General features: G+C 39.7%; 1 protein-coding gene across 1 annotated transcript; it reads right to left on the bottom strand.

The window, feature by feature from the left end:
- Positions 1–5,412: 5,412 nt before the first annotated feature.
- Positions 5,413–21,716, bottom strand: LOC128739904 (uncharacterized). Its single transcript, XM_053835406.1, has 5 exons — positions 21,619–21,716; positions 21,179–21,311; positions 20,951–21,103; positions 13,520–13,671; positions 5,413–5,647 (listed from the first exon to the last, which is right to left on the bottom strand). Exons 1-5 carry the CDS (start codon positions 21,714–21,716, stop codon positions 5,413–5,415), a joined length of 771 nt encoding a protein of 256 aa, XP_053691381.1.
- Between the last annotated feature and the right edge of the window lie 2,295 nt (positions 21,717–24,011).

A 24,011-nucleotide genomic window follows, 5' to 3' on the forward strand; every position in this document is an offset into this window, starting at 1 on the left:
TGGAAGGCGTAGTCTGTCCCATCTACAAAAAGGGCGACCGGTTAGACTGCTGTAACTACCGCGGCATTACGCTGATCAACGCCGCCTACAAGGTGTTCTCCCAGATTCTGTTGCGTCGTCTATCCCCAATAGTAAGAGAATTCGTAGGGCAGTATCAGGCGGGCTTTATGGGGGCCCGTGCTACTACGGATCAAATTTTTACTCTACGACAAATCCTTCAGAAATGTCGAGAGTACAACGTGCTCACGCATCATATGTTCGTGGATTTCAGAGCAGCATACGATACCGTTGAACGCGAACAGCTATGACAGATAATGCACGAGTACGGTTTTCCGGACAAACTGACGCGGCTGATCAAAGCTACTCTGGAACGAGTGATGTGCTACGTGCGCGTTTCGGGGACACTCTCAAGCCCTTTCGAATCACGCAGAGGGTTACGGCAAGGGGATGGACTGTCCTGTATGTTGTTCAATATCGCTATTGAAGGTGTGATCCGGCGAGCGGGCACTGAAACGAGGGAAACGATCTTCAGTAAGAGTAGCCAACTCCTAGCCTTTGCAGACGACCTCGACTTCATTACTAGAAACCGTGGGACGGCGGAGGTAATCTACGCCAGACTAAAAACGGAGGCTAGGAGGATAGGGTTACAAATTAATGCGTTGAAAACCAAATATATGGTAGGAAGAGGCTCCCGAGATAGTAACGTTTGCCTCCTACGGACAGTGACTATTGACGGTGATGAACTGGAAGTGGTTGATGAGTTCGTATATTTGGGATCTCTGGTCACCGCCGACAATAATACGAGTAAGGAGATCCAACGACGCATTCAAGCTGGAAATCGAGCCTATTTTTTCGTTCGCAAGACGTTTCGATCAAGGAGCATACGCCGCCGCACAAAGCTGACGATGTACAAAACGCTAATCAGACCGGTAGTCCTCTACGGACTTGAGACAGTAACTTTACTTACGGAAGACATACGTGCACTTGCCGTTTTTGACCGAAAGGTGTTGAGAACTATTTTTGGCGGAGTACAGACGGAAAGCGGAGAGTGGCGGAGACGTATGAATCACGAGCTACAGGCACTGCTTGGAGAGATTCCCATCGTACACCTGGAGAAAGTTGGGAGACTAAGGTGGGCCGGCCACGTCGCAAGGATGCCGGACGACTGTGTAGTGAAATCCGTTCTCTTCAAGAACCCCACCGGCACCAGGAATAGAGGGGCTCAACGTGTTAGATGGCTCGACCAGGTTGAAGCCGACTTGCGTGTGTCGAGACGCGCAACGAATTGGCGACGAGTAGTCCAGAACCGAGTACAATGGAGAGGAATTCTTGATACGGCAAGAGCCACCCCGGCTCTCGGCTGAATAAGTAAGTAAGTACGTATGTCTTCCATAAGCAAAGTTGCTGCATGTCCGTAGAGGATCGCCTGATTAGCGTTTTGTACATTGTCAGCTTTGTGCGGCGGCGAACGCTCCTTGATCGATGCGTCTTGCAGAGGGAAAAGTAGACTCGATTTCCAGCTTGAACGCGTCGTAGAATCTCCTTACTCGTATTATTGTCGCTGGTGACCAGAGAACCCAAATATACGAATTCATCAACCACTTCCAGTTTATCGCCGCCAATAATCACTGTCCGTGGGAGGCCAACGTTACTTTCTCTGGAGCCTCTTTCTATCATATATTTGATTTGGTTGATTTGTAGCCCTAGCCTCCTAGCTTTCGTTTTTAATCTGGCGTAGATTGCCAGTGTTATTGATCACTTTCCAAATTGATCGGCACAATGAAAGAGTTTGTCTAGTTTAGTGTCTTAGTTCTTAAGTCTGTAAATATTTTGTTTGTTTGTATTTGATTGGCTCTAAGTATTGTCGTTAGTTGTTAAATTTCCTTGCTGTTCAAAATTTGTACTTTTTGTTTAATATAGGTTTAAGTATTCACTAACACCTACTAACATAAAAAACAACCAATAATTAGGCTACGATGTTTTGCGATAGAAAAACATGCATGTATTGTGGCCGTTTACAAGCCCGTGGAATCCCTGCCAGATGACACTCTAGGGAAATAAAAGAGGCCTTCGGAGGACACCCCGGAACGTGCAGACCAGACGTTGGGGTTTTTGACCGCGTCCCACAAGGGGCCGTTATTTGTTCCCAAGATGGCCGCCACGACTTGGAAACGGTTACATAAAAAACACAAGACCATGTACCGGAAAAACCGCAACGGCAAAAGACGGCAAAATAGTCCGCACTAAAACACAACCGCCAAACTAACCCCATGGATTCTGTACAGCCCTGGAACAGTTAACCGGTTCGGCGAACTGGCGAATGGAGTGATATCCGGTTAGGGAACGGAGAGAGAAGTTCGTCGGTAAAAAGAGAGATGGAGGATGACAAGCAGCAGCAAGGTGAAAAGACCGAAAAAGTGGACGGACAGTCGAGCTCGAACTACCCCGTAGACGACAGCTAAACTTCGTTACGGCTAATAAAATCGAAAGCCAACGTTCGAAATCTGCATATGAAGTGAAACTTGGAAACGAGTCTGGTTTTGTTTCACAGTGAAGAAGTTATAGTACGCTATTGGTGGTGATACACGGAGTTAAAGTGCGACACGATTTCCCACCCAACGAAGATCCCGAGGAAGGACGTCTGGCATCGTGTACCTTCTGGACTGCGGTGGACGTATAGCAGTTCGATCGATTGTGGGCGTCGTCTCTGGATGTCTCTGGCGGTTGGCAAACGTAAAGAATCCGCCCTCGTGCCTTCGTCGGCATATGTCATCGTGAAAAAACCTCGCTATTCGACCGTGAAGCGGTCTGGTATGTACATCCTCTCTCTCCAGTTTCCTGCATGTCTTCGATGGGCCCCAACGCGTCGTAATCGGGATCGGTACCGCAACGAGAGTATTTCCGGTTTTCTAATAAACAAGTAAATAGAAAATGGAGAGCCGATCCCTTTTCATCTAATTTCTCTTTTGTTGTCCGCTTCAGTTGGCTCGTGACGGTAAGTAATCGTGTGTACTGAGTATCCCGAACACGCTACGACCCTGAGTAGATAGAGTGAGCTAGCAGGGCAGTGTGAGCTTTCTCATACTTACACCACCGCTTTCCCAAGTCGAGGTAGTGTACCTTTCCCACAATGGGGTCTGTTTTACGCATTATCCAACCATTTACCACCCATGAAACCAATGAAACCGTGCTGCACCGTTGAAATATAGTTCTAAGTGCGGGACAGTATTACACCACTCACAATTATCTCGAACATTTTCAGCCACTCCTGGGGGTGGGGATTTTCTCCAAAAAAAGGTTTAATCTTTTGATGTCAAAAGAAAAAAATTTTACCCTAGTATTCTCGATATGCAGTGATGGAAACATCTATATCTCCGGATACCGCAGGGATAAAATTAACCTTTTTTCCCTTCGCATAGACTATTTTCATGGGGAATCCGTTGACATGGAATTTGTTTGCGGCACATGGTTGTTTCTTGATGTTCTAGTCAGATAAACGGCATTTTACCCTAGTTTTATCTATGTATAAGCAAATATCTCTGGATTTTGCTGGAATAAATTTATTCATTTTTCACCAAAAGAAAACTAATTTTATATGAACACCAACAGCTTGATGTTTGTTTACAGCACCTGTTTGTTTCTTGTAGTTTTGGTCAAATAAAAATCATGCCACCCTTATTTTCGACATCAGCTGAGAAAATTAGGGTAAAATGACCAATTTTTCCGCAAACATATGCCCTGCTATCGGAATTCACATGAAGACAGCTTTCTTGTGGTGAAAGAAGATTGGTTGTATACCAGTTGGTTCCAAAGTTGTCGATCAAATCAAACTACTTCTAGAAAAGAACATTCTTTTCATTTGGTCAAAAGTGCTAGAAACAGACGCGTGCTGTGAGTGACGACCGCACCATTGGAATCTCCATTTTTTTTGACATCAATAGATCGAAATAGCCCAGTAGCATCTTGAGATATTAAGATTAAGGATTATTTTGCAAAAAATTTCCACTGTGCACCGCCGGCCTCGAGTGAGTGAGGTTTCGCATATAAATTTCCGTATCCAGGTACTTCTTCACCGTTTGGCCGGTTGCTTCAACCTCCCGACCCAAGGCGCACGAAGATGAGGCCACCTTACTCACACTTTTCCTCTCCAGCTTCTGCTACACTATACGGTCACGCAGTGCCGACGGGCGGTTGGAACCAGACTTCCGTTCGACGCACTTGTCTTTCTCTAGAAGAGAGAGGATGTTATTAATACCGATTTAGCTATATACGGCGGACACGACCTGCCTTACGTTGTCCAATGTCTTCACTCCGGGGTGGAGCCAGTAGTACGAACGAAGAATCCAACGTAGTTGCTTGATTGTTTTCGCCATGGCTGCGGCAAATCAACTGATAACGTAGCAATAGGGTTGCTAAAAAAGCAAAGCCATGGCATTAACCATCCTTAAGAACTTGACCCTTCTTTACCGACAGACTTCGCTGCCGGTTATTAGAGTACAGGAAAACGTACTGGAAAGTGTAAAGATCCTTAGAACGATAGATAGAAATTTAATTTAAAAATGAGCAAAATAATTCATGATTTCAGGTTTTTTGCTTATGTTTTATGAAAATACACCAAGAATAATAAGCATGATATAATGAACTTCTTGCAGTACAACACAACGCAAGGTCATGAACTATTTTTCAATATTTTGTGCTGCCTGATATGGCAGTTCAGTCATGATTTGACAGCAATTCAAATTTTATGATTTCATGATTTTATTTATGGTATCGGGATCGGATTTCTTTCCGTGCAATAGCGGCACAACCCAGAACAGATTCGAACCTACAACGACTGGTTTGTTAAACCAGCATCGTATCCCGGAGCTAATGTGACTGGTAATTATTGGTGATTCATTACCAGATAGCACGACAAATCGCTAAATCAATCTTTAAATCTTTACAAAAGAAGCAGACTTTCGCGCAAGCGAAAGATCAGAGCACATACACAGAGCATCCGTCGTATAAGAAAGAGAGAAGCAAGTTTATCTGATAGAGTTATTTTTTAGCATAAGCCTTAGAGCTTAATATAAATAATTCGTGAATTGATAAAAGGTTCTCTACTCTAAATTCTAACGAAGAGAAATCTGGTTGTGGCCGTTTTTTTCTGATTGCGAAAATATCATTTGAAAATTCATTACCAGTTTAAAGACTAACCAATTTAGTATACTACCGAACGCAAAAAAAATCAGAAAACACAAAACAACGTATGGACTTAGACAAAGGCAACAGTTTCGAAGAGTAAAAACAGTTTCGTAAAACGATAACAAAACGAAAATATTTATTTTCCCAACCAGAGTTATATTTCCAATGTCATCACGACTAACTTTTTCTCGCTCCATATTACGCTGAGCAGTCATCGCAAACAGGTCCCTAAAACATGGTCTTCAACTGCTCCACGAGCTGGACCAGCTCTTGCTCAGTCAAGGCACGTCCTTGGGCTTGTATTCTGGCATTCATTTCATCCAGCGTAGCTTGGATGAATGCGTTCAACGAGTTCGAGACAACGTTTGTTATAGTATTGTTGAAGACCGTGGTGATGATGCTGACGAAAATGTTCATCAACCAGTCCACCAGTATCGAGCCACGGAATCGGATGTTCAGGGAACTGTCAAAGAGATGAAAAACAGAAAGTAGAATATCATTTGCTCTATATCATTTTCATACGGCGAAAGAATCCGTCACTGCCACACGAAGGGATTTGATATTTCATGGTCCCCGGTAGCGGGCCTCTAACTTGCACCGGAAACCGTGGAAAGTTACTGTGGAAATGAAACGAAAAGAGAGGAAATAAAAAATATCCTGCCATATCCTAGCTTTCAACACTTCACTTTGACGTTCTAATAAAGTGATATGAGATATAGCCCGTCCTGGCGGCCTTTATTGGATTGAAAGTGAAAATTATCAGGCAAACGAGCGAAGAAAACTTTTGCCATAACACTCTTCTCACTTTTGCTTCAGCTATCCGGATAGCATTTGTCGAATTTCACGTACTGCGCTTGAGCTGGTAGGCTGGTTCTGTTATTGATGAGCTATGCTATATGATGTATATTTTTATGATACAATCTAACAATTATTGCTCTTCCATTCAAGGTTTATGCTACTATGAGATAATCAAGCATTTTATTATTCGAAATTAAATTAAATTTCTCAGTTTTTCAACAAGTTTTACAAACCAATTTGATTTATGAATTTTAAAAAGTTACGAACACTTTGATTTGATTTTGGGATCATTGTTTTACATTTTCAACTTATAGTGACATTTCCAATCATTCCATTCCGACATTTTTATTGTCATGTCTAAAAAAGAAAATCACACAGATGAATTCGTCTCGCATTTTTAAACTTGACGTGAAAAGTTGTGCAGGCTATTAAAATTGATAGCACTAGATGGAATTAAAGTATTTAGATCAATGATCCACCCTATCTGGATATCTCTTACACATTTGAAGCCACACTCGTACGATCCGCTGCTGGTGGTATCATTCCTCGCTGGGATAAAAAGTCTACGGTGGACAGGACAACCGACTCTTGCCGTTTCGCACTCGATGAGACCGGCGGAATGGTGATGTGAATTTTTATGAAATGGACTCGCGTCGTAAAAAAGTTGTTATCGTTTTCAGGGGTCGTCGAAAACTGTATCACGAAAATGTATTTAACACGTTCATCGTACGTGAAAATTTAGTATCCTTATAGCACAACACGTTTACCTATAGTGCTATGCGATACCAGCTGGCTGGCTGGTGGCAAAAAACGCGTCCGTCGGTGTACATAGCGAAGCGAGTCCTGAAATCAAACCGGGTGCTAACGAAAAGGACAAGCGAAATGAACTTTTTCCAACATCCAACAGAATTTGATGCTTAAACCTATTTTCTCGTGCCATTCTCATGTCGAAAGGTTACTCTATTTGGGGGTAATAAGTTTTAGAGCAAACATGTATTCGAAAGGTGAAAACATAACGAGGCGAAAGTTGTATTTCAAAATGCTATTGTTGTGAAAACTATTTCCAAATTCGTATAGGTATGCGAAGCAGATTGTTTTTAATACTATTCGGCATAAAACATCGAGCCGTTTGTCAAAAAATATTCCCAAAATTGTTTTGCCAGACGCTTTTACATGTTTTCAAGTACCATTCATAACTTCTAGTACCCGTTTAAAACATTGAGCTTTTTAATGCTATTCAACCATTTAGCATTTACAAAAAAAATCTGAGCCTTGCCCATTCTGCTATTGCTCTCAGTTACCTGCCGAGGGAAGGAAGCAATATGAATAAGTGGGTCAGGGAGGTTGAGGAGGGCTTGTAAATGAACGCAACCTTAAACTATTCTTACTACATATTATATGGTTTGTTGCAAAATGGACTTACATGAAAAACTTTATTTGATATTTTTACCAGCTAATTATTACATACCACGAAAAGAAAATTATGTTAATAATGTAACACCGCCAGTGCACCATTCTTCTTGTGTTCCGTAGTTGTAACGTAATTTAACTTAAATTAAATTAACGTAAATTTTAAAATCTTCCATCGCTACCTACTTTCTTTTACTTTGAAATAAATATACAATACTGGCAATCGACAGGTCCAACACCTAGAAACCAATCAGAAAACGTCACTTACTTTACAGTTCACTTTCTTTTTTTTTAATCGTAAGCAAGACATTTGAAAAGCATACCTATGCAGTCATGCATATATGCACAAATAAACGAGCAAAACTCTCTGGTGAAACATTTCCTGAGAAGCAGCCTTCATGTAAAACGGCCCGTCAAATTGAAATTGTGATTTAAAATGATTTTTTCCTTTCAATTCGTGCAACATTTCATATAAGTTAAGAGGGATTAGGGCACCTTTTTTCTATGGTTAGCACCTTCGCATTGGTTGGTTACAAAATATCGTACTGGAGTGAAGGTAAAATGGTAACGTCATAGACACATTTTGAAAAATAAAATAAATCTCTGGGAGAAAAATATGTAAATCTGCTGATAGAATCGGTGAACAGAATCGAGGATATTTTTAACTTCACAAGAAGTATGGCCTAGCTTGGACATAATTATTTTGGTTATAAGTGTGTTTGAATTGATGGCATTGCAAATAAAGAGTGTTAGTAATAGTGAACATTAGGTATGATTCCAATATTGGCTATAGAATAGTCTAATATTAAGCATACCGAACATAACTTTGAAATAATACTAAATATACGACGCACAACTACATTATGCGGAGCACGAAAAATTTTTACAAAAATTTAAAAACAATGTCGTTTTTGTTGAAGCTGGCAACGAATTGGCGACGAGTAGTCCAGGAGCGAGTACAATGGAGAGAAATTCATCATACGGCAAGAGCCACCCCGGCTCTCCGCTGGTAAAGTCGTAAGTCGTTATTGTTGTCGTTAGCATCAGCGGGCTGGCTCGTGCTGTTTCAAACAATCGTCTTCATATATCTCGACCCTGCTTGAGCCGTTCGTCGCCAATTTCCCAGGTATCTCTGAAGTCGTAAGTCACTTTCAACCTGGTCGAACCATCTTGCACGTAGGGCCTCTCTATTTCTGGTACCATAATTGTCCTTGAAGAAGTCCGTTTGCATCGCACTGTCGTCCCGTCTGTCTGGTCCACAGTACCCTATCGACTTTCACCTGATGTACGATGAGAAACTCTTCAAGCACCGCCTTCAGCTAGTAATTAATACGCCTCCGTCACTATCCGCTTTTAATGAATATCCGCCAAATACCGTCCACAGTCGCTTCCGCTCGATCAAAGTAAGGGCGCGTATGTCCTCGGAGAGCAGCGTCACAGTTTCAAGTTCATAACTACCTACCGTTCCGGTTTAATAATAACTTTGTAGATAGTTAGTTTCGTACGGCAGCGTATTCTTGATCGTAGATTTTGCGAAAGGCAAAGTAGGCCTGCTGAGCGCGCCACTGGATCTCATTACTAGTGTTGTTGTCCGTGGTCACCTACAATCGCAAATTCACGAACTTATCTACCACTTCTAGTTCGTCATCAATAATGGTCACCGTCCGTGGAAGACACGCATTTATCTCCATTGAACCTCTTCCTTTCATGTATTTGGTCTTCGACGCATTTGTTTTCAGCCCAATCCACCTAGACTCCCCTTTCTGTCAATCTAGCCTATATTGCCTTCACTGTCGTAAAGTTCCAGGATGTGTCAACATAGTGATCTGCGAAGTCTAGGAGTTGGCTGCTTTTACTAAAAATCGTGCCTATTGTTTCGATGCCCGCTCGTCGGATCACCCCCTTAAGAGCCATGTAGCATAAAATGCAGGACTGGCCGTCCCCTTGTCTAACCTGATGTGACCTGATTGTGAGGAACGTGCTGCTCGAGCCAAAGATGCTGATACCTTGTCTAAACTATAACCGCGACTCGAAGGGACCGGAGAGTGTCCCCGAAATCCACACGAAACACATCACTCGATTTAATAGAGTTCTGACCAGTGCCGAGAGTGTCCCCAAGACGCACACGAAACATATCACTCGATCCAATATGGCTCTGACCAGTCACGTCAGTTTTTCTGGAAAACCGTGTTCGTGCATTATCTTCCATAGCTGATCTCAACCGACTGTTTCATATGCTGATTTGGAGTTAATAAAGATGTGGACACATTATACTCCGGACCCGACATCTCTGCAAGATCTGTTGGATGGCCGAAATTTGATCCGTAGTGGCGGGAGCTCCCCTGAATCCCGCCTTCCCTACGAAACCTTGTGATATCGGTATCAGCCAGTGTAAAGTCCAACCAGAATACGAGCAATCGTAGCGGAGATCGAGTAACCAACCCCGGGGGAAACTAAGGTCGTATACGACCGGGAAGAAGCCACTCAAGCAAATACTGTTAGTAGCAACGAGAAATAGCTTTATCGGCCTTGTACGTCTGTTCCCATGTCAGGGCCGGCTGACAAAGACAGATTTGGAGCAGACTACTGAATTAAGAAATGTATTGTCTCGGCACTAAAACTAAGACGTCAACCTCATCAGGAGACTCGGTAGCGTGGTCCTAGTAAGGCAGCCTACTTAAACCAACCTACTACGAAAAATCAATGAAATGTTACTTGGAACATTCGGCATGGACAACGGGAATGAAATAAAGACATGGAATGGATGCTTGATACCCGGAACTGCATATCGCCGATTATTGTGGATGGCGTCAGCTACAGCTTGAACCCCGAATGTCCAGCATCGTCGCACTGCACAGGATCTGTCGCAAATCTGAAAAGTTGTAGAGGATCCGTAGCGGCCAGGCCGAATTTTACCAAAGCCTTGGAGGTACGAACGAACTGGGAATGTGCCTTATAGTGATGAGCAGAATGTAGGATTGCATGAGGATTTAGAAGGTGATCAACGCGAGGATATGGATGTTGAGGATGAAAGGTCGTTTTTCCAACTACACTATCATACACGTGCATTGTCCACACGAAGGTAGACTCGACGACCAAAAGGAAAGATTCTTTGCGCAGTTGGAGGCAACGTACGATAGCTGTTCGCCACGGAACGTCAATATTGTCATCAGGAATGTGAAAGCCCAAAGTCGATAGGGTATCGATGTATAGACCGGCGATCGGGTCCGATAGCATGCACACCGTCACGAACGATAACGGCCTGCAATGCATCAGCAGCTTTCCGAGAGCTGATGATCAGAAGCACTTTCTTTACCCGCACAAATTTCCACAAAACCACCTGGAGATAACCAGACCAACGAACATTGAATCAAATCAACCACATTCTAGTCGACGGACGCTCCTTGTCGAACATCAAAAACATACCGTCCCTAAGAGATGCGGATATCAAGTCGGATCATTACCTAGTGGCAGTGTATGTGCGCTCGAAACTATCCACGATATATATCGCGTGTCTACTGGACGAAGCTCCACCTTCTTCTGTGAAGCTAGTTGCTTTCACCCTCAAAGACGCATGGATAGGACACACAATGAGGAAAAAAGAGCTTGAAAAAATCAATCTAAGCATTGCCACGAGGGTGAATTGGGCGAAGTATCGACAAACGCGGAATGATTTGATTACGTTCCGGAGGAAGAAACAGCGCCCGAAGTAGGACAAAGATCGTGAAAATCTAGAACAACTATTCCGAGCTAATGAAACGCGCAAGTTCTATGAGAAGGTGAACCAATTTTGTAAAGGACACACACCGTAGTCTGATAAAAACAGTCACAAACGAGCGCAAGGTGGTCGACAGGTGTAAACAAATTTTTAATGTACATCTCTATGACAATATAACAGAAGGTGACGAAACAGAAGTTGACTTCCCAAGTAACAATATGAGTTTTAATGTAGTCTTATTGCGGTTTTTACGACCAATTTTGGTCACCGCCCAGTTAGCTTCGAGATACGATGCTGGTCTAACAAGCCAGTCATCGTATGTTCGAATCTCGGCTAGGCGGTGCTGCTAGATAGAGTCAGTAGGATTTTTGCACTAGCCCCGTAACTGTCCTGTACTCTAAATGCCGGCCGTGAAGTTTGTCGATAAAAAAGGGTCAAGGGTCTTAGAAAGACGTTTAAGCCCAAGGTTTTGCTCTTTTGGTTCTAAAAGCCATCATAAGAATAATTTAAAACCCAAATTGTTACTTATAGCTATAAGTGTCTACAAACGATAACTGAGGCGACCAAGCTATCCTGGAACGAGTGATGTGCAACATGCGTGTTTCGGAAGCAGTCTCTAGACCAACCTCGAGTTTTTTAGTCTTGACCTTGAAATGCGGTCAGGCATATAAATTAATAGTTTTTTGAAACGCTAGTTCTTTTCCAGTTGATGAAGGGACGGTAGGAGAAAGTAAAGAATTTTTTTTGAGTGGAGGGGAAAGAGCGAAAGGGTGAGAGGGGGAGGGGCTATTAGTAGCTACACTTAACAAGTAGTCGTTGTGACTAGGGATGGGAAAACTATCAAAACTACTGATAGTTATCAGTAAGCAATAATATCATTAAGTATCAGTAAGTTTTCGCTGTTATTGATAATTACTGATATAGTTACGTTGTCCCGTTAGAAAAATTAGTTTGATTAAACTTATTAGTCGGTAGTTGCGTATGATAAATGTGGATGACACAATATATCGTTGTCATCGTCATCGTCAGTAGCCTAAAGCCAGAGTAGCTCGTGCTGATTCAAGCAGTCGTCTCCATTTAACTCGAATTTGGGCTACTCGTCGCTAATTTCCCAGTCATCTCAAAAGTCACAAATCACTTTCGACCTGGCCGAGCCATCTTGTACATTGAGCCCCCTATTGATGGTGCCGGTGGGGTAGTTGAAGACCATTGTTTTCGTCGCACTGTCGTCCGGCATGATTACGACGTATCCGGCCCACCGTATCCTACTGACTTTCGCCAAATGTACGATGGGATTCTCTCCAAACAATGCATGTAGCTTGTGATTCAACGTCTCCGCCACTCTTCTCTTTCAGTTTGTACTCCTCCAAATATCCTCAGTACCTTTCGTTCGAACACGGCAAGAGCGCGTACCTCTATCCTTCGTGAGCAACCTCATGACTACAAATCCATAAAGAACCACTGACCTGATAAAAGTTTTGTGCATTGTAGCGATCGTAGCGTTTTGCGAAGGGCAAAGTAGGCTCGATTTCCCGCTTGAATGCGCCGCTGGATTTCATTACTAATGTTGTCCGTGGTCACCAGCAATCCCAAACACATGAATTCAACTTGTACCAACCCGCACCGCGTCTCGAAGGGACTCGAGTGTGTCCCCGAGATGCGCACGAAACACACCACTCGATACAATGAAAGCTCTGATCAGTAGCGTCAGTTTATCTAGAAATCCGTATTCGTCCCTTTGAGTCATTGCTGGTCTCGATCGACTGTATCGTGTGATGCGTGAGCGCGATTGTACTCCCAACATATCTGCTGAGTGGTGGAAATCTGGTCCGTAGTTGCGCGAGCCTCCATAAAGCTTGCTTGGTAAATTACAAAGTAAACTTACAATGAAGAACGCAGTTTTAATATTGCAATTTCCTATTTTTTTGCTTCAATGCCCTGATGGGTAAAATTACTGATATTTATTGATAATTATCAGTAATGTACTGGAAACTACTGATAGTTATCAGTAACGATTTTTAATGATAGTTCCCATCCCTACTAGAAGCTATAACCTGAGCTTATAACCGGATTCGAACCCACAACACCTGCCAGGGCATGTGGCACGCTGGTACTCATACCTTTGAACCATAGAGGCGCTGGACAAAAGGAAACTACACAACCCCCTTATTAAGCTAGCGACGTATCTGCAAACGTTACCATTTGGTGGGTCGGGTTATTTATAGACACAAATTGTGCCTCTACCAGCAGTGTCAATGAACATGTGTGCCAAGTTTGGTGAAGAACGGTCAAGGAGTTCTGGAACTATATCTGTATATGTATATGTATTTTGATGTAATCATTAGTTTTATCAAAATTATCACCTATAAAAACTCGCAAAGGCGAAAGATCTCATATCAAAATACCTACCCCATATTAGTGAGCCGGAAGTCTCCCAAATAGATAAAGAAGTTGTTCAAGTTGATAATGAACTCCGACTGGAACGTTACCGTTGCAACATCTACATCTACCCAGCCGGACGGACCCAAATCCATAATGTGAGCGGAGTAGTCATAGGTAAACTAGAAGGAATATAATTGAAGTTATTTTTAAAGTGAAATAGGTACTATGGACATCAATGCAAAATAACAATTAGCGAAAAATATGGTGTATATCCATCGTATCCTTCTTCCGATAAACAATATCTTGCTATGATTATATATCCAGAATTAGAGTCACTCAAAGTTTAGTGTGCGTGGACCAGAACATTGTACTAATAAACCGAAAATTTCGAAAATCTATGAGCTGTACCGAGGAGTAGCACATGCTGTTTCGGAAGCCAACAGCTAACTGCGCTGCCTATATTCATGCTTTCACTTTTAAAACTGACTATTAGGCATAACTCTTTGAAAGATATGCTACAAAAAATTCTGCTACACATATTTACTGTGCATACTAGCGCCATCTGTGATCGGCGTTCCCAGATAACAGCTTACAACAAGAATATCCCTCCTACAAGCAAGTATTTTGCAAATGGCTTTTCTTATGTTTTGTTAAAAATCATTGAACTTTAATCTAACCAATTTTCGAACCATCTGCGCAACGATAGATTGTTAGATAAAAAATAGTTCGCCCATCGGCATTGAATATGCCAAGCATAGTAACTTAAAATTGAGTACCTACCTACCATTCTTATTTTCAAATAAAAAAACTGAAGATATTCTTTCATTCGCGAAGTATTTGACTTCGCTGAATAAACTACGTGGAAGTAATTGTAAGCAAATACGTGAACAAAATAAATAAATACCAGTTAGCAACCTGCAGAGGGGAAAAATGTCGGCTCGATATTTGTTTTTCGCATAAACTTTTGCGAAGCTGTTGAATAATAAAGCAGATCCTTCTTGAAGCGGGAAAGTGAAACAAAACCGTTCTTACTTTTTACGATTTAATATACGCGTGCAGGATTCGAAAAGAACCCCAGAACTAGACAGCGAAAGTGGTTGCATTTCTCTGTATATATTTGTGCCTTGAATATTTTTTATCTGCCTTCTACAATAGCATTGTTATAAGAAGCATCGCTCGAAAAAGGCGAAGCTTGGAGGGTCAAATCGTAAAGACCGTCGGTCACAATTCAACGATAAAATTGAGCACGGTGCGTAACGGTAATAAAAGGTTTCTTTTTCCCGGAGATGGTTTTACCAATCAACACGCTAATAGTTTCATTCAAAAGGTATTTGGAATTCGTTGTAGTTAATTACCAATAATATATTCTTTTGATCGGACTTTTATTCAGAAAATCATAAAATAGATAGTAAAACGTAATAGTATATACACATCACAGCAATGTCCCAGTAACAAACGTCAAATTTTGGTACTCATGTAACTCGAAGGATAAGAATTATAAAAAACATACTTCAGATATCCACGTGGTCCGACTCAAGCAACAACCTCGCTTGTATCTCTAACGTATAATTCATGTAGGACAGCACAAACAGTCATTCTAACCCTCTTACATACTTTTTTCGGTGACTCACTGTGACTGTAATGACAAAAGTAATGCATAGGCAGCGTTTAAAGTTTAAACGCATCTTTAAAAAATCTTACTCATTCATGCTTTCCCGTAAACAATCAATTGGCTTGTAATTTTTCCCTTGTTTTCAGGTTGCACAAAAGAAATACGAAATACTTTAGAAATCAGCATTCCATTTCAACCCACATAAACGATTCAAAACTGGTTGTGCTATAAACATTATAAAAATTCAAAGACATTCGTTGGCATACCTACAGCAATATATTCTTGGAATCCTTCCATAACTGCTTCAAGGAGCTGCAAAAATGAAACAAAAACGATCCACCGGCAAAGGATTTGTTGTGCATATGATGAGAAATATTGCGCTGCGATAAAAAACACTGTTGGAGTCCACGTGGAAAAGCATCACGCGTGGGCGTAGAAAAATATTGATCGAGATTGAGGTGAAGCAATTTTCATGGGCGAAGCTTCTGTTTATGGTTACATGGCGCCATCACGCTTTCGGACTAATCCAACCCGAAGATTGCTGCAACGGACCGTGAATCATCCGGTTAAAGTTCGTCTCTAGGGAAACTTCCCGGGAAAGGCAATGCCCGTTGACTTACAACTTGGATGTGAATTCCATAAAAAGGTGGTCTGACAACAGAAACCACAAGTACGTTGACAAACTAGATCCTTCAACAGGATAACGATTCCTGACATCGAAGCAAGGGGTTGCGAGATGGAAAGAACAGTTTGCTATTGTAGTATTAGATTTGTCCTCATAATCACCTGATGCGATCTCGATTAAAGCTGTGTAGGTGTACTTGAAGTACAGTTATCGTGGAAGGAAAACTCATGATTTGAGGCAGCTGTGCGACGATATTCGTCACACTCTGAGATTCCTGTCAAGTAGATATACAGAAATTTTTCCAGCAAACGGGTTAAGCCATCGCTGTCGGTAAAAAGTATGTTGTACTAAACTATACCAATATGTATAGATATGAATAGAAAAGAATTTTGTGGGTTTAGTTTTAAATATTCAATTGGTAAACCACCCCGAAACCAACAGCTTTTCACCTTGCATGCAAAATGTGTAATATAAGGCTAAATGGTAGAACTTTTGTTAATGTTTCCGAATATCCTTACTGATATCAAGGTAACGTTTGTAGAGCCAGCTAGCATGGACTTCGTTTTAAATATATTCACCTTCAACCCTATCATCATCAGGTGTACAAATTAAGGGGACATAAACAACTTAAAATTTTGAAAAAATCAATATTCGTTTTTTTTAGACTGGGGCTACCCTATATGGCATAAAGACATTTGGCATAATGCTGTTGGCATAACGCCACTTGGCATAAATCCATTTGGCATAACGGTCATTTGGCATAATGGTCATTTGGCATAATGGTTATTTGGCATAACGACTTTTTGGCATAATTTATAATCTAGCCAGGTTTTGTTGTTTGGTGCTTAATCTTTATGTGTGCAGCAATTTACTGAGTACCTTTTCAATTTTAAATTGTTATAACTCAGTCAATTTGGAAGCTCCGTTACGGAAATTTCGTGACATCGTAAAATTTGTTGAATTCAGGGAATTGAATCTGTTCCTGTGGAATCATTGATAGTCAATTGGGTACACAAGGCAAAATTAGAATTTGTTTCACTGATCCTTTTTGACATTTCGAAAGGACATGGTCACAGTAGTACTGATTGATCATATCGGAACTGATTCTAAACGAATAATCGATGGTTTTAGTGCTAAGCATTATTTCGAATCCTAAACTATAATCTGTGATCCTGCAGAAGCCAGTTTCGCAATGACCATTCAAAACAAAAATTACTACCTACTCCAGAATGTTCAAGCTGATTCATCGCATTATATGAAGAAGTTCTTTAAATGAATTTCTAGAGTTTTGACACCCACATCATGACAGTTATTCTTGTAATCCAACCAGTTCTCTACTTCATAGCTGACAGTCCATCGTAATTCCGGATTTTCTGGCACTGTCTTTAAAAGGCCAAATAGTCCTGTGTGTCTAAGCTAGATAAATTTACGAACCAAATGAACCTGTTGCGTCAAAATCAATTTAAATTTGTTATGACAATTGTTAAAATTCGCTTTTGGGTAGCCGGGTACACTTGTCGCCCTCCTAAAGATGTTTTTGTAGTTGGTAAACGCCGACAAACACTCACAAACTTTATGACATTAAACTCGATTCTTATAACACCAGTGAAAAAGCCAGTGACAATTAGTAATTGATAATTAATCTTTGCGTACTGATTTCCTGTTCCATAGTATGCTAGAATGTCTTTGACTTTTGTGCTTTTCAAAATTTCTGGTAATTGATTATCTGCCGTCAACCTCAAGAAATTTTTTGTTGCTTCTTGCCGTAGAAAAAAATCTTTTGAAATACAAGTGCATTTTAGTTAGAGCAGGGCCCAACTAGAGAACACCCAATTAACGAACAGCCCAATAAACGAGATTTTTTACGAGCGAGTCATTGCTGTATTTGAAAGTGTTATTTACACTTCATATAGCACACAGTAACCATCCACTATACACTAAATACAAAGTCAAGTTTTTAGTACATGTCCAGCCAGCAAACAAAGACAAAACTTTTAGTCACAATAAAAAAATTGTTTTTTTTGTTATTTTTCAACGAAACCTCGACAACAGATATCCCAAATTATCACATGTAAGAAAAAATAAAAGCTTTCTAAATATGTCAAAATTTATTCACCGTTATGTCTATGTCTTACTGATAATATTTTTGGAAATAAGTTCTTGATTTGGAATAAACGTTATTTATGAATCTTTCTGTGAAGGTAACCATTATTCAAAATCGTTTTCCGCTGCTTGTTAATGAGGACCACTCGTTAGTGATGGTAGCTGCGTGGGTACTATTTTGCGGAAAACCAATTCGCAATTGACCAAAACGCGGATTATAGTGTTTCGCGAAAAGTATTGTTATTCATTTTGCGAAATGTACCATTTTGTGAGGAAAATTTTCGCAATATGTACTATTTGGCGGAAAACTATTATGCAGAAAATTTCTTTTTTCGGAAACTATATTTCGCAGTTATCCACCTAATTAAGCCCATGGCCTTCGATCGCTTCACAAAGAAAGTGTGATCCGTCCTTACTCGCTGTCGCTCGTTCGGACCCAACTGAAGGAAAGAACTAGAGGTCAATAAACCTAGGAAAACAAATAAACCTAGACCAATGCTGGAAGGTGCATGGGTCGAATCAAGCTATAATCTAAGATTATTACCGGATTTGAACCCGCAACACCCGGCAGGGCATGCCCTGGCTGACTGGTGATTTGGTACAGTTGTAAGCGAAAATTCAGAGGTCTAAGTTAGCACCATTAACCAAACACATGTTACCACCTTACAATACCCATGACAACGACGCTGCTTGATATTGAATGCGGCGTGTGTTACTTTCCCTGATAATAATCGCAGTTGCCTAAAATATTGCGTATACAATGGATAGGGAGAAAAGTAAAATATCGGTTTTTTACTATTTTCCTTTTTTTGCATTGATTTTCATTATTTTTTACGTATAAACCTGACGCAGACCAAAACACAACAACTGAAAAAAGAATCATGCAATTCCGTCCAGCTGTTCTTGAGTTAATCCCTTACAAACAAACAAACCAACTTTGTTTTATTGTATACATTATTACAAGACATTTTGCTGAAGAGCCTTCCATCTCTTTAGCAAAAATAGAAAAACCTACTTCTCATACAGTAATGTTTCGATTTTGTCAGATCCCGATTTTGTCTACCCCCGATTTTATCAGCTTTTTAACCCGATTTTGTCAACCTATAAATTTTGTTTAACTTTTGTGCTTTTAAACATGATTTATAAAACTTTTCAGTCTGCTTGAACTATTCTGATTCTCTGGGGAGAGTTTTTGAATAAAGCCATTACAAATATTTTTTAAAGTTTTTGTCTTTCGGATGCTGGGCAACTGAAGGGGGGCGAAAAAAAACGAAAGAGATTTTTTTATTTACGCAAAATAAATTAAGATTTTTAGGAATTTTACTTAAAGTTTAATCGTGAAACCCGAATCTATTCTTGCTTTTTATAAATACGTTATTATTTTTCATGCAAAAACCTTCCAAAATAGAGTCAAAATCGAAAAAAGATTTTTGACGATATTCGGAAATTACATTTTGTACTTCCACTTTTGTTTCGTGCTAGAAGAGCTAACACTCCGTAAACTCTTTTTTCGAGTTCTTTTGGCTGTAAATCCCCCAAATTGATTTTATACGAAAAAAATTACTCAAGTTTAACAATTTTTTTTGTCTCCCGATTTTTAGACCCAACTTGAATGGCGGGAGGACAAAAACTTTAAAAATAATTTGCAATGGCCTAAAATGATGCCTTCTTGCGAGTAATTCGGGGTCAAAATTAGGGTATTTTCAGAGTAAAAGCTCCATAGTTCCTAAACAAGCAAAGATAGAGGTATACTATATTTAGCAATGTTATGTATTTTTACTATTTGTACAACTTTGTAAAACAGCAAAAAGTCATATACCAACTACAAAAACAGCTAGAACAGAAAAAGTGGTGTGGTTTGTTGTTTGTTGTTTGTTGTTTGTTGTTTGTTGTTTGTTGTTTGTTGTTTGTTGTTTGTTGTTTGCTGTTTGTTGTTTGTTGTTTGTTGTTTGTTGTTTGTTGTTTGTTGTTTGTTGTTTGTTGTTTGTTGTTTGTTGTTTGTTGTTTGTTGTTTGTTGTTTGTTGTTTGTTGTTTGTTGTTTGTTGTTTGTTGTTTGTTGTTTGTTGTTTGTTGTTTGTTGTTTGTTGTTTGTTGTTTGTTGTTTGTTGTTTGTTGTTTGTTGTTTGTTGTTTGTTGTTTGTTGTTTGTTGTTTGTTGTTTGTTGTTTGTTGTTTGTTGTTTGTTGTTTGTTGTTTGTTGTTTGTTGTTTGTTGTTTGTTGTTTGTTGTTTGTTGTTTGTTGTTTGTTGTTTGTTGTTTGTTGTTTGTTGTTTGTTGTTATACAATCTCTTCTGATAGCGATCTGGATTTCGATGGGAAACACCTTTTAAAAACAGGAAACTTGAAAATTCTATTGTCGAAAACTGGTTTAAGGCAGAGTTTTACGAAACGTTTAATCAAAAGCTAATTCAGCTGCGATCAATTTCCATAAATTCATAAATTATCCCGGCTCAGGTCGATTAGCATTTATTGTCAGTTTAAATCGAACTTCTGTCAAAGTTTTCATAAATTTTGAGTTAAAGTTAACACCAACCCAGGTTAATTTATGAATTCGCTATAAGCTATGCGACAAAATTGATTACATACTTAATTTTTTTTTGTTTATAGCTGCGACCTGCATTTAGATCTATCTCTTCTACATACTGCCGTCCTCCTGACCTGAAACTTGCACATAACTCTGATGATTGCGACTTTTAATAGTGCCAGATTTTTCATAAAATCAATTCTTTTCTTTGCAGCAACTTTCATCCATTTGACACAAAGCCAGTTTTTAAAATATAGCTCTTGTTCAACTTTTCGCCGGGGCTAATTCATTATCTTCACTTGAAAAGAGATTCATTATCTTCACTTAAAATGAAGTTCAATCATTATTCGAACATCGTATAAAAAAGTTACTCGATAAAGGGAAAAATCAGGAAGGAAGCAATACGCTAAGTTACCTTCAATTATAAACTGTGTGAACAGCGGTAATGTGATAATAATAAATTCCGCTGGGTAATATTAGAGTTCCTTGATGACAAATAATGGCTCCATTTGCTTGTCAGTGAACAGAAGCACGGGCAAAAAAGTTGGCTGCGTGTTGAAAAATGGTGGTACTTCCCACTACCGCTATACTCACCGCAAGCTGTCTCAAGTTAGCACCAATGTTTACACGGAGCAGCGTGCCATCGTAGTGCATCATTGCCGTTCCGCTGCGTACCACGCTTTGGATGTTGTGAAAAACTCCGTTGGTAAGCTCCAATTCCCCATGGTAGGTAATCAAGATCGGTCTCTAATGGACGAGAAGTGAAATTTATCATACTGACATCAATGGGTGTCGATATCGGTTTTTAGCATGAAACCTTACATGCTCAAATCCTTCAACGATGTCAGGCAGGTCAATGGGTATGTAGTTTTCGTTTAACCATGGTCCAACTTGAATCATTATAATATCAACGTAGTTGTTCATATTAGCCGACATTGGTAGGTTGTTTCGAGCCCTGAAAACACTTTAAACTGTAAAGTTTCAGAATGTCCACAATACATTTTATTTTCATTTGTTCAATTTTTCACACTATTTCACAAACGTCAATCAATAATATTATGGACAACAAGTATTATTTGGCACATTTGAAAAATTTAACAGGTGTCACGTCGTAGTAAATCACCATTTTGGACCCAATAAATCCATTATCGTGTGCCTATCAATGTCGAATACAGCTCACGATTATTATCTTCACACGGTATGAAAAATACGCCCGGTAAGCCTGGTGTAAAAACCCCCAATAAACCAACAACGCCACTCACATTTCAGGCTTGGCAAGCTCACTTTTTTCGACAGGACCACCAGCAGCCATGATGAAAACGCTCATCAGCAGCAGTGGAAGCGCTCCGAACCGTCTCATGTTGCAGGAAGAAATATTCAACACCCTTCGTTCGATACAGAAAGCACAGCAAAAATCATCTGAAACGGTGGCAGTAACGTTCACCTGTATTTAAGGCAGATCAATAACCATAGTAGATGGCAGATAGCTCGAGATAAGCTTTTAATACCAGCTGAAAAGCGTGATAAGGTTACCTACAGATGCGAGAGAGCAAAATACGAATTTTGATTAACGGTAGTAGAGTACACCTACAATAAAAAAAAGCTACGCTTTTCGAATAACGATTTTAAATTAAACAAAAACAAATAAGAAATCCCTTAATCGGACTATAAAATGATTGAATATCGAGACAAAATAGTAACCGATGTTGAGACTCCATAGGTTTCTTAGAAGGAAAGGCTTTATCTTTGTTTTGAAAATTATCTTGCTAAAACGCACAGAGCAAAGTCTCATCTACCAACACAAAAATATTTAAGAAAAAGGCAAAGGTCTGCTTGTATCTGTACGATAATCAGTTCGCAAATAAACTTTCTTGATTTGAGTTCGATTGTTTTCAATTCTGGCAATTGTACTCAATGCGTACGACTGGCTTGGATGTCAGGATATCGCCACAGCAAATCTGCCAAAAACAAACGCGATCAGGATAGCACGTTTGTATTCTATTTTGTTGCTCGCAACAGATTGAGTGCCAGTGATTCTGAGCTGAGAATATGATATTTTTTGTCAAATGAAGAACACTCAGTTTCAAATGAAAATAATTCCACATTTCCTGAATAAACTCCTTATGGCTAGGCTATGTCAGATTTTTTTTGTAAACCCCATGGCGAATAAATTTATTATCACAGTATATTTTAAAATCAGATTTTTTTAAAACTCTGCAGAAAGTTACAAGTTACAATGTGTTTTCCATTAGACTGCAACATACGAGTTTTTGATTTTCGGTCACGGTTATCGGGAATAAACGCGAAGAATATAACGTGTAAAGGCTTATGGCAACTATCAGTATTTATTTTAGCTTTTCAATTCTCTTTTGCATCTTGTTTCCAATCGAAAAATAAATTGTGGTCCTTCAGTAATCGTCTATATTAATTAAACTTAAAGCTGACTGAAAGTTTCTCTGTCCCAGTCCTGATAAAACAGTAATATTTTCCACCTTCCACTTACGGCGTTCATCGTGAAGTATTTATACCCAATATGGAAGCGAGGAATTAAATGAAAGTGAAATTCATCGGATGGGTAAAGCGGGAAAGCTGGAGCGAACATACACTACCAGCATGAAACTGTTCGGTCAAATAATGCCGAAGCGAAAAACTCACGCCATTTATAAAGATTAGACGGTAAATTTATTATCGTTTTTATCAGTTTACCTATATTAAATTCTCTGCTTGGCGGCTGTTGCTATTGCTCCAAGCCACAACATCGTTGTGATATTGATACTAATATACCGGGCGAGACCATGCTTCCAGCAGCCTTCTCTCGTCTGCACGTTGTACCCTACCTATGTTCTACTGCACTAAGTTTCCACACAGTAAAATAGAATGCAGGGCTGTATCAAAATTTTGCAGTTTAGCAAATGCACCTTACCGCAAATGTCATCCGCAATACAAGAAAATCCCTTTGGGAAAATAAGTTGGCGTATATACTTTTCGCTTTATTCCGACATAACTACATATGTATTTAACTTGCAAGCTGTAGTAGGGAAAATATTTTTCTGAGTAATGGATTGTAGATTTCCATCCTAATGATCAAGCTGGTTTGCTAACGATAAATTCACTGTATGTGTACATAAATAAGACTTATAATAATAGCATACACTTTTGTTTGGCTAACCAAAATTCTTTTTCATTATACAAAAAGGCCAACCTCGTTTGGCGCCAGAAAGTATCCAATCGTTTGCATATTTTAATATCAATAACTCATAGAAAAATATTCGCATGAAAATGGAAAACAATATGCAAAACTATCTTGCTTACTTTCCACTGTTGGTATCCGAGATAACTTCAATACACAACGCTGACATTCAACGAACGGTCTGAGAGTATGAAAATAACGCTGATTGACGACACCTACATCAGTTCCGATCTAGTTTTTTATAAACCGTTATCGCCATACTTTTACAGCTCAACATGATTTACTTTATTGATACTGTCAGAGTAGAACGATAAATTATCTCACCAATATCACATTTACCCATGCAATTTTATTAAACGGTTGAATTATACCATTACTGAAGCATTAAATTATCAAACTCTGAATAATTAACCTGGAGGTTTGGAGAATGCTGTACAGGAAGAGCTAGGTACAAAGATAAAAAGT

This window comes from Sabethes cyaneus, chromosome 3 (assembly GCF_943734655.1).
Source record: "Sabethes cyaneus chromosome 3, idSabCyanKW18_F2, whole genome shotgun sequence".
Taxonomy (NCBI): Eukaryota; Metazoa; Arthropoda; class Insecta; order Diptera; family Culicidae; genus Sabethes; species Sabethes cyaneus.

Coding starts and splice junctions, on each gene's coding strand:
- LOC128739904 (XM_053835406.1), bottom strand. CDS start 21,716: ATGAGACGGTTCGGAGCGCTTCCACTGCTGCTGATGAGCGTTTTCATC. Junction 21,312..21,618: donor GAGCTTGCCAAGCCTGAAAT/GTGAGTGGCGTT, acceptor AAGTGTTTTCAG/GGCTCGAAACAACCTACCAA. Junction 13,672..20,950: donor CTAACTTGAGACAGCTTGCG/GTGAGTATAGCG, acceptor TATTCCTTCTAG/TTTACCTATGACTACTCCGC.